Source organism: Copidosoma floridanum, unplaced genomic scaffold, assembly GCF_036245765.1.
Source record: "Copidosoma floridanum isolate Cflo_tuat_1 unplaced genomic scaffold, Cflo_Japanese_pri ptg000020l, whole genome shotgun sequence".
Taxonomy (NCBI): Eukaryota; Metazoa; Arthropoda; class Insecta; order Hymenoptera; family Encyrtidae; genus Copidosoma; species Copidosoma floridanum.
The window spans coordinates 26147186-26165234 of record NW_028321897.1 but is presented as its reverse complement, the minus strand read 5'-3'; the positions used below and the strand labels follow the sequence as shown (position 1 = coordinate 26165234).

General features: G+C 31.3%; 1 protein-coding gene across 4 annotated transcripts in view; it reads left to right on the top strand.

Moving 5' to 3' along the window:
* Nucleotides 1-18049, top strand: part of Nup160 (nuclear pore complex protein Nup160) — a 345777-nt gene that overhangs the window by 111790 nt on the left and 215938 nt on the right. For all 4 annotated transcript variants that reach the window (XM_089593858.1, XM_089593859.1, XM_089593856.1 and 1 more), the window contains one exon: nt 16543-17066. In XM_089593858.1, the coding sequence (XP_089449984.1) occupies nt 16543-17066 (524 nt within the window). The remainder of the gene's footprint in view (nt 1-16542; nt 17067-18049) is intronic.

Sequence of the window (18049 nt, the reverse complement as noted above, 5' to 3'; positions counted from 1 at the left end):
AACAACAATGTGTTTTGTGTTAATAATTTTTAAGTAAAATTTGTATAACATCATGTTTGCAAGAATACAAACGTTTTTTAAATAATTTTTTAAAAAGAGGTATAAGGTTGATAATAATAATAAAATATTGACTGAGTGACTCAAATTCTCGTCACAATGAATAAAAATATTGAAACAAGACTAAATTATCATTAGAAAGTAAGAAAAATTTTTTTTAAAGAAATAGAGATCAATAACTAATTTTTACACTAAAATTACCAAGTCCAGGTATCTTACTAATATATAAAGCAAAGTTGCTAAAACCGTTGTTATCGCTAACCATGAGAACTACTTAACCGATCTTACTAAAATTTCGCGATCTGATTCTTGACATTCCCTAGATGGTTTTAGTATAGTTTTTATCTTGCAATAATTAATAACAATAGTAATAGATAAGTTTAATGTTTTGTAGAAATACACTATCTTTACTCCAGTTTAGCAGAATCTGCTAGGTGGCGTAGAAGTTAAATCCAAGCTACCTGCAATAGAATTAAGTAAGTCTGGTTATAATTTCTCCGAAAAAGTACCGAATACCACAGTCGATCATGGGCAATGCATGAAGCATAGAGCTGGGTGTCGTGCAGCTGGGTATCCCGGCTACTGGCTACACTGTTCTCTAATTGAAAAGTGACCTACGTCAAACTCTATCTTAAACTACCAAAATTGACGAGTGCCATCAATAAAAAAGTGTTCTAAATGCTGACGTCTCTGGCTTCATACCAGGACAAGTGTTTAACCAGAGCACAATCTGCTCTAGCATTTTTAGGTTTCATGGCTTTCCATCCAATTGTCCTGGGGCTGCCAGAGCAGATTTTGCTACAACAGCAAGTCAGGGAAAACAATCTTAAGAAGTTCAGGCGGCTGTGGCTACAACAGCCTCCTTCTCAGTGGTCGTCTTAATGGCATACTCACAGAAAAGGTATTCTCCAGGCCCACTGTCCCGACGAACAATGAGCGGTTGATTATCGGGGGAACTACCCGGTGATGAGATATTCTTTGGTCAGTGGCGTATCTTCCTCCAGCACGGTCACCGTACACAGAGAGTTCGAGGATGAGAGTCATGCTATCCGCAGCCAGCTCACCATTATCAAGAATAATTATAAGGGATAAGTAGAAAATTTATCAGATCTTTTTAGATTATTTAGGTTTCCTAATTAACCATGAACGTTATCGGTTCTTTTCAGGGCCACCTTAAGTTGAACTACCTTGCCAACAAATTTATTTTTACTACGGTTTCTGGCAATGATTCGTTGAGTAAAAGACTATGTAAATTCGACAACTATTAAACCAAGTCAATCATTCACTGGCAGACGTCAAGAGCTGAGTTGTACGTCGCAAGCTTGGGAAGCCTGGCCATTTATGACCCTATATTACCCTCTTGACTCTAAGCATTCAACCAGGAATCACCGATCCTCTCCAAGGTCTGCGCTGGGAGAAACTAACAGCTGTGAATGAAAATTAAACTTGAGCAAACGGGATAGCCTCCAAAAGTATCACGAACCGATTTTCCCAGCTTAGATCACTAAAACAACTGAGTCTGCAAAAAAAACAAAAAAGGTTCCTTAGACACCAATACCTTCGGTGTAATACTAGGAGACGTTGGAAAAGAGCTCTACAACTAGCTCCAACGCTTCAGACATTGTAGTTTTCCTCCTGATCAGTCTGATTCTACAAAAACAGGCCAGAGAAGATCATCCTGAAGGTATCCTTTTAGAGGCAGTCACATTTGCTGGAAACTTTTGTGAAGAAAAAGTTTACTGTAAAAGCTTACAGGTCCTTTTTAGAGCCATTGGACGTCGAACAACCTTGTTAACGAATATATTAAAACTTAACAAAGTTGATAGAAAACGGCCTTTAGAGCTCACAAAAGTCTTAACCAAGCTAAAAGTGGCAAGTGGGCGAATTGGAGGAAAAACTTCAAATGCATCCAGTGTATACAATTTTAGGCGTCAAGAAACTAACGCAGAAAATTTATCAAGGTTGAAGCAGCAGCATCAAAATCGACAAATAAAGAATTTATTGAGTGAGAGATCAGCTTTTCATTATAACCCTTGCAGAGTTTCTTAAATCTTCCAGATTTTCAAGTGGGTAGAATATAGTTTTGTATTTTTGTGTCAATAAAAAATGTAGGGATAAAGCTCCAGGACTTTGTTGCTCTGGTAATTAAGTTGTAAGATGAGAGAAAAAAAATTATTAATTTTACACTGTTTGTGAGTTTTAAACGTTGTCAGCTTTTAAAAATAGCCCTTTTCGTTTATTATACGGGAGAAACTGCAGATCAACGGCTCTTTAGGGCTCACGATTATTTTATGCCATTAGAAACGCACGGTACTTACCAGCATAACTATATTTTTTTTACTTTTTGCAGCTTATCATTTGACTAAATAAACTGTACGGATTCCGAACAAATATGTTTCTAATAAGAAGATTTCTGTTCTGGAAAGTGTCAGGAATATATGTAGAATTTTCAACTGAAAACTTTTAAGATAACATGTCAACACAGTATAGTGTTCTATGTAGTGAGTCTTGGGCGAAGCCGAACGGGCCGCTAGTATGTCAATATGTGTACTACATTAAATATGTGTATGGCAGTTAGGCACCTGTGAAAAATTTTATAGGCGTTTAGTCAAGTGCTTTGATAAACGCCGTGAACTCTAAACCTTGCAAATGCATATGATACTGTGTTATCTTTTTTTTTTGTAGGTAGGATAACAATCGAACTCGAGGTCGATTGCGAATACCGAAACATTAAATCAGAACCATAGTCTGGGCTTGATCCAGCCCTTTGATGTACTAAATATTGTTCGAGATTGACCGTCATGTTACGGTTCTACTGACATTTCTAAAAGCTTTTGTTTTGACTGACGGTAAAAGATCAGTTGCTATTCGTCGATTCTTCTGACAGTCATTTTCTAACAATATTATGTACATTGAATAACTGAATTAAAACCATTACCTGATTTTAGGGATGAAGGCACCATATTCCTTTTGAGTGAAAACTTTCATTCTCTGCTCATAGAAAAGTATTTTTGCCACAATCCGCGTGTTTGCAACCCTCACTAACGGTTTGGGAGGCATTTTGCACGCAGATTACTCCAAAAATACTTTTATTGTTAGCAGAGAATATCTGATTGACCTGAGAGGTTATGTTGCGCTGTTGACTCTGAAATCATGAAAAAAATCGTATACGTTATACTAAATAAAAATATGGCACCGACTTCCAGGTGTTTGCCTATCTTAAACTTAGAAGTCAGTTGCACATCAGGGAAGAAATGCTGTACTTTTATTTCTTGTGGTGTAATATACTATTTATGGTTTGTACTGAAAAAGTTAAGACTGCCCCTAACGTTTACTCCAAGAAGCTGTTTTTCCTAAGTATCTTGGCTTCAACTGTATATGTTTTTATAAAACAAAATAAAGATTGTTTTACCAGAAAAGAACAAGTAATGCACAGTAATGTAACCACGTAGGGGTTGCATCCACTTTCTGTAAGGTTCCCCTTGTTTTATGATGTTGATATAATAAAAAAGTAATAAACTCATTCGACCTAGAACTGGATTTTATAAGGAGTATTATGCAAAGTGCACAAAAAAAAAAAAATTTTGCAGTGATGCCAATTGTTATTTTTTTGACGACATACAGTGTAGTATTGCGCTCGGACGACAAGTTAAGTGCAATGTGTACATTGTAAGTTGTCTCCTAAGACATATTGTGTTGAAATTTAGCAGTATTACTTTATCAATGCTAGTGTACTTCAACATTAAAAGCATTTTTAAGAAATCAAAATTTTTGTTTAAGTAAGAAATGAATTTTATTAGTAATTTTATATATACATCATACATTCTTATCTGTGTGAATCATAGCGTTTAAAAAAACATTGTAAAAGTATAATTTTTCCAAAATAAATTGAATAATTTATCTAGATGATATACATATTTACTAAAAAAGAGTCATAAGTAGGAAAAACATTTCTTTTATAATGAATAAAAAAACGAGAGTCCAAAGTAGCAGTCCGCTATCAAAATATCATTGAGTCATTATATATTTGCTTTTTTAGCTCTAAGAAATGTATAAGCAAGAGTCTGCAATCAATTGAAATAAATTATTTGTCATATACTTAAGGTAAAAAATTCCTTCTAAGCTAAAATACTAAAAAACAAAAGATTATCCTAATAACTATATAAAATTAGTATTAGCTTCATTTTCCGAGCATGAAATTTGAGAAGATCCTGTGATTAAGGAATGTACCTAAAAAATTTTAAAAGAATTCTATATGGCAGCATGTATGAGATCAACTCTATAGAAGCAAAAAAAGAAGAAACGTTAAATTTTCAAGAGAGAACTAAAAATTATGAAAAAATCAAAATGATTTGTTTAAAAAAAAAAAAAAAATTCATGCTTGTTTATACGATGATAAAAAGTGATACTTCTACTACAAAAAAAAAAACAGTCGGAAATTGAAGACTAGGATAACAAAAAAAATGGTTATTTAGAATGCTTCAATCAGAGATTTCAATTACCTAATTTAGAACGACAACTACATCGGTTAGTGAGTCAGATAAATAAAAGTAAAATTTACTAAGGAAAGTTATTTCACATTTCTTATTTTATTTTGAATAACTAAAAAAAATATTGAAGTAGGTTACATAATTAATAATATTGATATACGACGAGCTTCAGGAGCGCAACACAATTTAGAGTTTACTGATGTTGGGTTTAAAGCATCTGACAACTATTTGCAAATATTTAAGGGAGTTCATAGAGTTATCAGTAGGAAAATTGATAATGAATATTGAAAAAGACTGTAACGTCGAGTTGCAGTGCACCATGTCTATTTTTAAAATAACCAACTCATTAAATATTTCTAGAAGTCGACACGTGCAAACATCATTAAATATTAATAGCACATGGGCACCGCACCATTTAAATGTGGCCACAAATAACCGAATAAAGCAGCAGCATATGGCGCAATCCAGTTACCTTACGCAAAAATGGTGCATGCTACTCGATGACACTTTGTACCCTGGAAACGGTGCGTCCAATATTTTAGCAGTTAGGAGTAGCAATAGAATTGAGGAATAAACTCAGAACTGTCAATGCCCTTTGGCGATCTTTCACCGGATAGGCCGAATTTTACCGTTTAAATTGGTATTGACTTTACTCGCTGAGATAATTATGAGCTCAATAATATAGGAACCAACCGATTGAACAAACTAGGATGATCCGCAAACATAATGATTTTTACTTATGTAATGGAAGATGGAAAGAGATAAGTAACATCAAAAACTTATTCCCGTCTCTCTGACACGATTAGAGCTGGAGGCGGAAGAAGTAGCCTTGATGTGTGCCTTACAATTGGCTGCCAAACACTCAGTTCAATCCTCTCTGACTATAAGTCATTAGGAAACTATGAACTTCCGCTAAACCCTTCTTAGTGACAATAAGAGCAGTAAATTTTTGTATAAAAGCCGTCCGTACAGGCAAGAGCAGCTAGCTCCCTATCGGGTTCCTATCTCCAGTGAATATCCTAAGGAATCAGAGCCTTGCTCCTAATTGTACCTATTTAATTTAATATGAGTAAGTCCTTAACTTTCCTTCTGTTATTTTTTCTACCCAAAAATCGTTAAGTGCAAGTATCCAGTGTGTGATCCTGGTACTTTCGTGCAAATGTTTTAATCGCTATCGGTCCGGGCAATATCGCTAACGTTAACGTTAGCTGGTGCGAACCGAAACTTCAGAGTCTGTTCTAGACGAATGGAAATGGTGGCCATCGGTACTACGAATAATTCCGTAGCCCTGTAAGCCGCTGACGCGAACTTAGAGTCAGAAGCGCGCTGTCAAGCAATCGCACATGGTTACGATTGTATTGACGGAACCCTCAGATCCCCGTTTCTGACAAACAAACCCTCTTTATAGGACCGAACGTAAGCCGCCGGACTCGGCCAATACCATTAGTAACTCAGATCCCGCGGTGTCGATCCCAGGCTATAGAGCGAAAATCTTGGCCTTAAACTACGTCTCGCAATGTAACAAGACTATGTAAGGTAAAAAAACAATAGATTGGAAAGCTGTTAAACTTTTGACAGATGTTAGGATTACAACCAAAATTATATTCTGGTTGAACGTTAACAGAAGAAAAAGCAAAGACAATTAAATGCGTTATTTGAAATTTTTTTATTCACATTACATAGTTACAGAATACTACCTACAATTAGTGCAGCGGTAAAATCTTTCTTTCTCCACTATTCAAAGTCTTAATGAAAATAAGGACGAATGTGAATCTGTTATTCAACGAAATTCATTTTATCTAGATATCGTGTATTTAATAGCTGATGAATCGTAGAAAATAACATAAAGTTAGTAAAATGTTATTTTGCATGTTAACTCCAAAGCTCTTTGTAGGCTATTTTAAAAATTGGGTGTATTCACTTTACTTTAGAAGTTCACAGTGCTTTTTTAGTGATAAAATTATCTTTATTAAATATTATTTATGTAAACATAGTTTGACAACATAAATCGTTATTGAAATTAGTTACTTGGTCACGAATAAAAGTAATGAAGCTTACTTTTTTTTTGTATTATAGTAATCAACACAACTTTTATTTTCTTTGTATACTTTTTTTTTTGTTTTATTTTTTTTGTTTTTTCTTTTAGCAGTCTTGTAAATATTAGGTCATGTTTTTTCCCAATTATTGGAATTGAATACTTACTATTGCTGTTTATTATTAATAAGCGCTCTTAAAACCCCCTGTTAACAAGTTTTCATTAAATTAGATCACTTACGACATGTTTTCATTGTTTTTTTTGTAAAGGGTGCTTAATGATTATAATTTATTAAAATTCTGAAATATTATAATTTTTTTTAACTAAGTGTTTGAACATTTTTTTCTCTTTTTTTCTATTATCTTATACTCTTTTAATACATAGTTACAATAACAAATGAGATTTTACCCCTAAAACATTGAGTTACAACCTTCTCTTGCTAAAATTACTGTAGATTACTTGTCATTTGCGTGAGATATGATCTATCGGGATGATTTTGAACCTCTAAATAGGGGGTTAAGTTAACTAAAAAATACCTATCTTTAATTTTTAGATTCTCTACAACATATCAAAACTTCAGTGAAATCAAACAAGGATATTTTGGGGAGTTTTCTCCTTAGTAAGATCTGAAATAGAAAAAGTTTTATGAGAAATGACTCAACTGTTCCTTAGAAAAATGAAATTTTATCCAGTAATGATATTAGATTTTTTTTTCACCAAGATGAAGCCTTTGAATTAAAAGTTTGTTGACACTTTATTCTAGTCAAAATTAAAAAAGAATTTTTCAACTGCTGAATTTTAAAAGCTAAAAGATCCATAAAAAATTATTTTTAAATATCAGCTCAGTGCAAGTGGTTTTTAAAAAATACATTAGGATTACTTCCAAAATCTGTTGTCCAGTAAGTTCTAGCATTGAAGCTTACATCATCTCCATTAAAGCACAATAAGACATCGCTTATCTAAATCAATTAAGAAATAAAGTTTGTCAACAAAATTATTTTATTCTTAAGCGTCATTCTTGTGCAAAACATTAGCTGTCATACTATTTTTAATGGGAGTACAAAATTTAAAAAAAAGTTCGATATAAGTCGAGTAGTATTTTTATTACTGTGTGGAGAAAGAAGCTTCATAGCAGTATAACTAAAAAAAAGAGGATGCTATAAAGACTATTAATTGATTTAAATAATAATTATAATTAGTATAAACGACACACAGAAAATAAATTTATTAAAATGATTGACTAAATATAGCAGTTTAACTGAGTATATTTATTCTAAAAATATCTAAAAATATGTATTTATTATTAATTACAATTATGTTTAATTTTCAAATCCTTATCTTTCAACATTGATAAAAGATACATGAACCTCACTTAATTGAGACTTAAGTAATGTAATGAACCTCATTCTTCACTAATGATTAACAAACTGATGGAGTGATTTATTCTTACAGCCGTTATTATTACAAAATTTTCATCCATCATAAAAATAACAGTTTTTCATATACTTATCTTCTTTTCATAATCTTACTTAACAGTAATATTACATAAAAAAAGTAGTTTAATTATAATTATCTGTCAGTATTTATCAGCTTTCTAATTGTCTTGTACTTCTGCTTTGCTTTTTCTATATCCAAGATACATTATTCAGCTGTAATGAATTTGTCAAATAATTTATCTATAATTATGTCATTCATATTGCAGTCCCCTTTGTATTTTGCAAATTAAAAGTTATGTGAATCATATTACTATCTAGTGTAACTAAAAGCTGGTAATTTATTTGCCAGTGTGTGTATATCATTATATTGCACGCACACTTTTCTCCATACCAAGCAAGTTCAATCTTTTGTTAAATTTAATACTTGGTGCATTTGACCGTGAAATGTATTTAAGGAGAACTTAGGGTAGGAGAAAGAAAGAAGGGAATCGTTTGGTCCTAGATTGCTAGCTAGAACCTAGCCGCAAACGGACATGCCTATTGCTTGGACTGATACGTATTGTTATAACGCTTTCACGATGGACATAGTGCATTTTCTCCATTCCTAAATTTTCCTTTGAATGCACTTCGTGCTTTGTAATTGAGGCATCAAGTATGAATTTCAATAGATCAAGTGATTTAAGGGGCTTAAATTATAATTACAAGTTAAGTTAGGTGCCGTCTTTACAGGCATAGAAACAATGTTGCCCTTCACAAAATATGCATCACAAAAAACTTCGTTTAAATATGTACTGAAATTAATCTTGCTTTTGCTTATTTTTCATAAGAAAGTAGCGTAGTGATAAGTTTTCCAACATGCTAAAAACTCTTTTTTAGTACAGATACAGTCATCGTTGAGCCCTGGACTCCATCTGTCGTTGTTTAGTGCTACTCATACATTTCTGAGATCGTTTTGAAAAGCATCTGGTGTTGATTCAATAGACATTGTGTTTATTCAGGACGAATTATTGAAATTTATTGTGTTTGATGTGTCCATATCGTCAAGACCATTTGTAGTAACACCATAATTGTTTGTCAGCACTTAAGTACAGTGCTATAACATTTGTGCTCTAGACCATGCAATTAAGACGCTACATCTTAGATATTATTAGCAGTTTTGTGTGCCAGTAAAATATTTTTGTTCATAAGATTGTATCGGTAAAATATCGCTTCTACTCTTCATTTGTTTGTCGGAAAAACATTTTTGTGCTCTATGCACATGGGCCGTTAAGAGTATAGTAGTTGGCGTAAAATTAATTACACATTAAGATTGTTGTCAATTATCAATATATATTTTAATTGTCAATATATAATTTAAAGTTGAAATTAAGTAAGTATGCATGTGTGGTTTGCATTATAAAGAATACTTGACTACTAAGCTTAAAGGTGAGAAATACGAAATAATAAAATTTTATAATAGTTTTAGCTGATAACAGTTTAAGTACTTACTGGGCAAACGAGAGGCTTGTATACAGAACTTAACGACTGAGTGTTGTCTATTATGCTTAAAGTGTGATTTGTACAGTTGAAAAATAACGGTTTAGAAACTATTCTCTTGTGGTAATTATTTTCAATGTATAAAATGTTTAAATTATCAACATCCAAACCATGGTCAAATTCTTACAATGTACCTACAACACCCTCATTTTTAATAGTTCTGTATTCACTGTTTTGTTAGTTTATAGCTTTTTGTTTCTCCTGTGTACACTGCTAGGCAGTTACTACAATTAAAACTAAACAAAACGTTAATCTAATTTTTTTTGATAAACCTGTTTTTACGTTATGTTATTACTTTATTAAATTACTTAATGATTAGGGGGTATGTATTGAATTCGTTTAATAATTTAGAGGAAGTTTTGAAAAATGGTGAAAAATGTGGGAAAAAAATATTTATTTTCTCTAAAGTATTGGGATATGTATTAACGTTATCACGATTTTTATTTTTTACTCAAAAAAGTCTGATTTTAATGTATTTGTTAATAAACAAATGCATATCAACATCATTATGTAAAGTTTTTTATCAATTTCACGATCAACGGAGGTAAAGAAAGTGTTTATTTCCAATGGTACGGGAAAATTAAAATAAAAGCTTAACAATTTATTAGAAGACAATAGTTCAACAGAGCTATTAAATGAGAACTTAAAATTAGAATAACTTACTTATGTATTCATTCTAACCATTACAATTATTGTCACTCTTATCTGTATTTATTAATATATAATATGTAATAATGAAAATATTATAAAATATTATAATAAATACATGGCCCACGTAACTCTAAAATTCGTGGATAGTGCACTATAAAGTGAAAGTTAGATTTTAAAGGCCTATCAATTTGTACCCACAAATTCATTTTATGATTGTATGAGCTGCTGTAAAGATTTCGTGTGGGATTCAACTAATCTTGGCGATATAAGTACATCAAAAATTTTGCGCACATAAAAAGTTGACAATAAGAATAATTTTTTGGGGCTAAATGTTCTACTATGAATGCACGATATTTTATCGACATTATTATCTCAGCTGTACTCGTTATAAATCAAATTGCTTTTTAATTGAGCTACATGTTGTGTTTTTGTGTTTTTTTTACTGGGTTACCGTGATAGCCTTTTTGGCTTAGTCACCGGGGTCACCTACTTACCACCTATGTGTGGGGGTTTTATTGCCGCACCCATTTACCATACCTGTTAAACGTTCAATTGATATCGTACCTATTATAATACAGGAACAGTGTGAGTATCTCCAGTGAAACACCTTGCTAGTTAAGCTGATACTCTCTGTACCAATGGTGCATCAACTCCACTCGCCACTGTGTAGATTTTCCCTGGAAAAGTCCCATGTTTCAGGGGCCACTCCTCGCTGGTAAGGCCGGAGATCCCTGCCCGATGCCTGGCATCGGATCCATTAATCCCTACCTTTAGCCCTGATACTATTTTGCATTTACTCAGGCCTGAAGACCTAATAAGCAAAAAGAAAAAATCCTGTCATTACTCTAAAAAAAAATTCCATGGAAAATTCCGTCCGGAAACTGCTGGGATAGCATAGAAACTGTTTTCCGCTGATGAAATTTTTGAAAAAAAACTGCTCTTACCGGAAATCGAACCCACGGCCCCTAAAACGGCGTTGTATCAGTACCAAACAAGCTTACCACTAAGCCAATGCTGCTACTCTGAACTATATGTAATTAAAATTGGCTTATTTTTAACTAACGTGTGATTAAATTGTTAAAAGGTTGTTCACACTAATGTTATACATGATATGAAAATTACTAATTTCGTTAAATGATCACTTATTTCTTATTCCAGTCTTAGTTGGATAAGCTGTCTGCAAATCTGTTTCGTAGTTTTCTTTCATTCGAAGTTTTTTTCAATTTTCAATCAAACACGTTGCTGTCTGTTAACGATTTAACTTACAAACTCGGTGAAAATGCGTTGTTGTGGATGATTTCATAAAGCTAAAAATGAAGTGTAGTCCAGATTTTTAGCGGATATCAATACTTGCTTTAATTTTATTGTTATTCATGTATTATTAGAGAGAATACTTTTAATTTATTTCGTTGATTATACGAGCGAAAATGTGACCGGACGAGAGACGTTTTTGAAATACTACATAATTTTGACTTTAGAGATGTCAGAAAGCATGCTCTTGAAGCGTATGTCGCTCCAAATTTTATAACCCCAGATCGCCTTCCTAAAGTATTGCGAGTTTTCAAGTCATCATAAAGTAGTGTTTAAAGTAAAACAAGATTCTCTGCATTGATTGCAAAGTGATCTGACTATGTTTTTGTTTGAGTAATTTTAGATACAATTTTTTTTCTTGTTTCAAAACTATCATATAGTGAACAATGTGGTCAATGCTTTTGTTTGGTTTTAAAAATATTTTTAGAGCTTTGCGATCAGGCACATATATACGATATACTAGATCTGGAACCATCCGACTTTTATAACCAAATTTTTTTGTTTTACTGTATGAATTCAGAATTTTCGATTGGTAAAAATCAATAAGTACCCTTTCTCTAATAAGAGACAAATTTTTCACTTCTGTTGATAATTTAGCTATAATAAAGCCATGTTTTGTAATAAAGTAACAAATAAATTTTTAATAAGTTGAACGATATTTCGTGGTTAATTTTTATTTCTATAAAACAATTATGTGAATATTAGAACATGATAAAAAATGTAGTCACTGTCCATTTACATAAATATTGTACTTGTAATAACAACAATTCAACAAATACTGTATGTATTGGTGAACTTTTAAAGAGTTTTTACAATAAATACTGGAAGAATGATATTATAATACTAAATTGAGAATGCTGTTCTAATTAGCAGAAGAAGTCAAGTAACCTTATTTAGTCTAATTTTCAATGCAGTAACAAACGTATTGAGTACAGGAATCGACTTAAAAGAGATGACATTGTAAAATAAGTTCTTTATAATAAACCACATTAAGTCACGAATGCACGGGTATCCATTTAAAGTGACGATTTATTGATAACAAGCATCAAAAGCTTGTAAAGTATAATTAAAACTGTACTCTTGGCTGTTGACAACAACGTATATTTTTTCAATATTACTTATTTCTCCTCCATAAACAATAGGAGGGTAATAAGGTACATTAAACTTAATAGAAAAGTTTGTGTTATTTCGCATTTCAGTATCCATTATATTAGGATGTTACAAAAAAAAATACATCTGATACTAGTCTATTACAAAAAAATTTTCTAAATTTGTTGTAGACAAAAAAAATTTTTTGTTCTGTTAATATTTTTGGAGCATGTTTGGAACAAATTAGTTCAAAATCAATACAATTCATTTTAAATAAAAAGAAGTCCTTACCGGAACATGTGTAATGAAATATTTTAATATGAATTCTTTTGATATTTGTTCACATTTCACTTCAGCAACTTTCAGATGCTGTTGAATTGTTATGCCAAGAGGTAGTCTTAATACCAAGTTCTGTATACTTACAATTTATAAATTACAAACGTTAGCTGAGACATCATGTTTTATTATTTTATCAACTGTGTGCAACAATTTAGAAAAATGTATGACTTTTGATTTTTTGCTTTTTAAATTTAAATTGCTTTTTAAAATTTGAAATTATTAATTAACTTAACGATTTTTATCTAGCTTTATCATCACAACTAATGAAGCTTTGTAAAGAGTCTCAACTTCATAATAACATTAGCTTGTTTAACTGTTATGATTGGAGCTTCATTTTGTTTAAAAATTTCTTTGACTTCCTTAGTCTTAAAGCTTTTAAAATAAACAATAACTTTTTTTAGCCATATTTGGCAATGCCTCGTTAAATCTAATAAAAGATACTGCATAACCTAGTAATAAATTGATCATACTACTTTTGACTTTAAGTAATTTTAAACAATCATTCTGAAGCTGTATAATCAAAATTAAATGTATATCAAATGAAATGAATTTGTTAATCGTTGAGAACTTTGTAGCTTACTTATTCCTAACGGCGTATTTATGCAAGAAAATGTTTTAAGGTACAGTTTTAACGAGACAATGTAATTTTTAGCCCTACCACCAATCAGAAAATCAAGTCTCAATTTCAATTATTCTGCCCAATCGTTAATAAAGATTGACGCAGAGCAATTGGCTTTTGGATCAATCAATTGTGGATTTTTCGACGATAGACAAAGTCCTAAAAGATCATGTATGGTGGTCGTTGGATTCCAGGTTTCTTGCGAGACATGTCTTTGTACCATGCTATGATGAAAATGTATGTAATTTGAATAATAATTTGCAGGTAGTTATTTTATAAACATTCATGTGATGCTGTTGTCGGCGAACGTTTTCTACCCTCTTCAGGAACGACGATTATATTAGCCAATCTAAGTTCTCTTCTAGTATGCTTGTAATGTGTTTGCAGCAATTCAACTGCACTTATTTATTCTTATGATTATCAACGTGAAACCGATTATAAAAGTTCCAAATCATTTTGTTGTAAACAAGACTGTGATTTGTTCAGTGATTTCTATGAAGTCTTCTGCATCTATGCTACAAATCTACATAAGTACATTAGTTATCTATAATAAAAGTTATGTACGTTAAAAAACAAGATTTCTTTGTTTCCTTATACTTGCTTGATACTATTATTCCACTGAAAGTACTATTTAATAATAGATAAATTCTGTTGTCTTGATGAAAGGGGATACGTATATTTCAAATTGTTTCGCAAAAAAAAAAATGACAAATGTATTAGTTTTAATATATTAAATAAAACTTTTCAAGAATTTTGAAACTTTTCATGAACAAATTACTTCAAGGTAAAAATAAGTATTGAAACTACACATTTGTCTAAACTGCCTATTTTTATTTTGTAAAATATACTAAAACTCTAGCCGTATACAATTCCATTGTGTTAATAGTACTCAGTAATTAAAAATTTATTTACGGTCCACTGTCTTATTTTAGAAAAATTATGTACACTCGATATTCTACGTAGTTACAATACATATTTCAAATATCTCAAGTACATTTCAAGTACATTTACGATTAATAAAACTCATTAAAAAAAATCCACATTTATAAAGTAGGCTTTCGTGTATTAATAGTAACTTGGCTCCACTAATTAATTTTTTTTTCAAGGATTTCATGAATTTTATCAAAATTTAAAAAAACCAAAAACCTTATATTGGTGACTTTTCAACACTATTTACAATCTTTAATGTGTTGCGTGTCTCATCAGTTGTTTTAGGCAAGAGTGTCTTTTTTATTTAACTTAGAATCAGATAAGAAATTTAAAAAATCTTTTTCATTTTGTAAAATATACACTACATCGAACTCCTCTAAATATTAAAAAAAAAATTCGTCAACTCTGTTTTTGAAATTGAAAACTAAAGCTCCATTCAAAGGTAATAAAAATTATTCGGAATAACAAATGACTTTTCATCATTCATAAAAAAGTTCCTCACATATGAAACCACAAAGACTAAGAATTCTGAAAACAATAGTTTCGTAGTTATGTCTTTACAATTGACTAAACAGTTAGCGCAAATCATCATAATTATACTTCTCACAAAAAGAATTCATCTTCAGAAAAGCCCAATTAGCAAATATTCATGGGTGAGATCTGATAAGAAGTAGTATATACAAAATCTTACGTTTATCAAAGAGTCATGATAAATTTAGTACACTCTTCAAACCATGATAGAAATACGCAGATATAACAAAAGAAAAGAAATACTTGTCCATCTAATGAGCGTAGACGTACAAAACTGCACACACTATTTCTACACTACTTTTAAAGTGTTAAATTATTAATATGCCATAATGATACGATGTACGGTGCTTATACGTTGCATTTAAACATATATAAGTACATATATTTAGGCGTAACTACACCTACACTATACCGACAGCCGATGTGTTGTCATCCACCTCGCCCTTTTAGGGATTGCTGCGAGCCTTGGAACGGTGAGATAAGTCCGCTCATGTAGGTGAACGGTTAACAGTGTGTTTGGATGAGGTGCTGTCTCTGTTAAAAAAAATTTATTTAAAAGAATTCAAACAGGAGATTTTAGGTCACCTATTTTTTTTCGGACCTTGCCCTGAGTAACCGTACACTTTTGCTATAGAATTTTTTTTTTTTAATTACAGTATGTTACGTCCGGCTCTCTTGTAGAAGCACTACTTAGGGTACTTAGCACTTGGGATTAAGAAGGAATTGGGATGGGATTAGAAAGGGGGAGGGTTCTATTAACTGCTCCGTATTCGCCTATGATGATTGTCATGTGGATCAGAAAAACCCCGGAAAATACCCCGTAGGAAAGTCCTGATCTGGGACAGCCTGGTGTATCTGCCTCATTTCTGACCTGGTGTCTTAGCTGCAGACTTAAGACATTAAAACGTATCTTACAAATGTTAAAGATAGCCATGTAGAAAAATAACTTGAGAGTTAAAGAATAAATAGTAAAGCCAGCTTTTTGATAAAAAAAAACTAGTTTTTCACTTTTTTTTCAGTAGGGAAAATTTCTGTTTCTAGTCTCCTCGTATAAAAATAATCTTTTTTAGCACCAAAAACTATATACGAATCAATGTAAACTTTGCTTTTGTCAAATTTACGTATTTATATGCCTCGGTTATTCAATTCTGCTTCTACACTAAAAGCTTTAATTTTTTGCCAATGTTGAAGGTGTAAAAGTCTAAGGTTCTTCCATAATACATCACGTTTACATACTATCCTTTCGACAACTGAAAAATTCCTTTGCTCTCAAGTATCTTACGCAGTGAGTCTATAAAAGTTACAAAATATTTTTTACTTGCTCACATATTTATTACGTTGTTGAATACATTTGTACGTGAAACATTATACGTTACTTGTAAAAATAAATTTTTAGCTGTGAAATTATTGCAACACTAACTGTAAACAATATTTGAAATAAACCTAGTACTAAAAAATAAAATTTTCTGAACATGGTATGTTAAGTTTAATCTGAATGTTAAAAATTTTGTTATTTAGATTCGCTTATGCCTCATACTGCAACATCATGGATGTCAAATAATGAAGCTTTGTTTGCTTTAGCGTACAGTACTGGAACAATACTTATTTTACGTCTAAATGTACGCTCAGGCCAAATGCACTCAAGTGAAATAAAACAAGAATCTATAGTTCCTCGTTTCCTAAGTGGCATAGCTACAGCTTTCCGTGGACGCTCAGCAGATACTGACGTTTCTATGTCTTTGGTCATGCATTCATGGAATCATAATTTTTATTTATTCTCACTGTCTCGAGAAGGACGTCTTCGTATGTGGTCTTACGTAAAATCTCAGTGTATTGCAGATATTGAAGTGATTCCAAACAACTACTCATCAGACCATCCTATACAAAATTTTGGTTTGAAGAAATTTTGTGATTCTGTCGATGATTTGTATCTATGTACTTACTTAAAACTAAACTCAAAATGTGAATTTTGTATCCTCAAACTAGTGGATGAGAATGAAGTTTTATCGTTGGTCAAAATTTCTACTTTGTTCTCAACAGAAGTAAGTATCCGATCCAATTGAATAAAAGATGAAAAATTTTATATTTAATGTTATTCTATACTTAGTAATTCACTAAAAAATATCACATTTTTATCTATTGGGTAGCTTTTGAGAATGGTTTTTTCTACTATTTATATCATGTATTTTTATTTAATTTTTTAAATACATTTTCATTCAAGTTAAAATTTGTACAAAAACATTGGAGTCTAAATTAAACTTATGATTTAAAAAATAACATTTTAATTTTTAAATAAATACTCTATTTGAAAATGTTTGATGGTCAGTTATGGATATTTTTTAGTTGAAAAACGTTTTTTTATTTAGTTAATTTCCTGCTTAACATATTTTGACTCATGTCAAGTAGTATAACAAATTTTCAAAACAGCAATAAACCGTAATTTTGACACAAAACATATTATATATTAGTTTTGTGCTTCTGCACTGTAGCTCTGTAAACCTTGGTTGCCATGAATACACATATTTTGGTATTAAATTAACTAACTGTAGCTGTATACTATTATAATGAAGAGATATAAAATGCTTTTATGCTAAATATGTATAAAATATAAAATATATAAAAAAGGTTGTAATGTATAATTTTTACTGTTTAAACGTATTTTACAACACGAGGTTAACACATTTTAACACGGGAATCGTCACACATAAATAATTAATCAATGTACGATTTCATGCAAATCATCACAATTTGAAGTATCTCATATAAAACGCTAAGATAGAAAACTTTTATAATGTTTACACAACGCCATGCAATACCCACTAATCTCTCCGATATCACAATATTTTCGACGATGTTACTTAGCAGACAAATTCACGTTGTTTTCATTAGAAAGCAAAGTTTTTTATTTATGAGAAGTCGGAAGACTACTGTTATATGTATTTTTTTAACAAAATGAATTTTCTAAAAAAAATTTAATGCGTATTGAACATCCTGAAAATTAACACTGCCTTTTGTATATTCATTT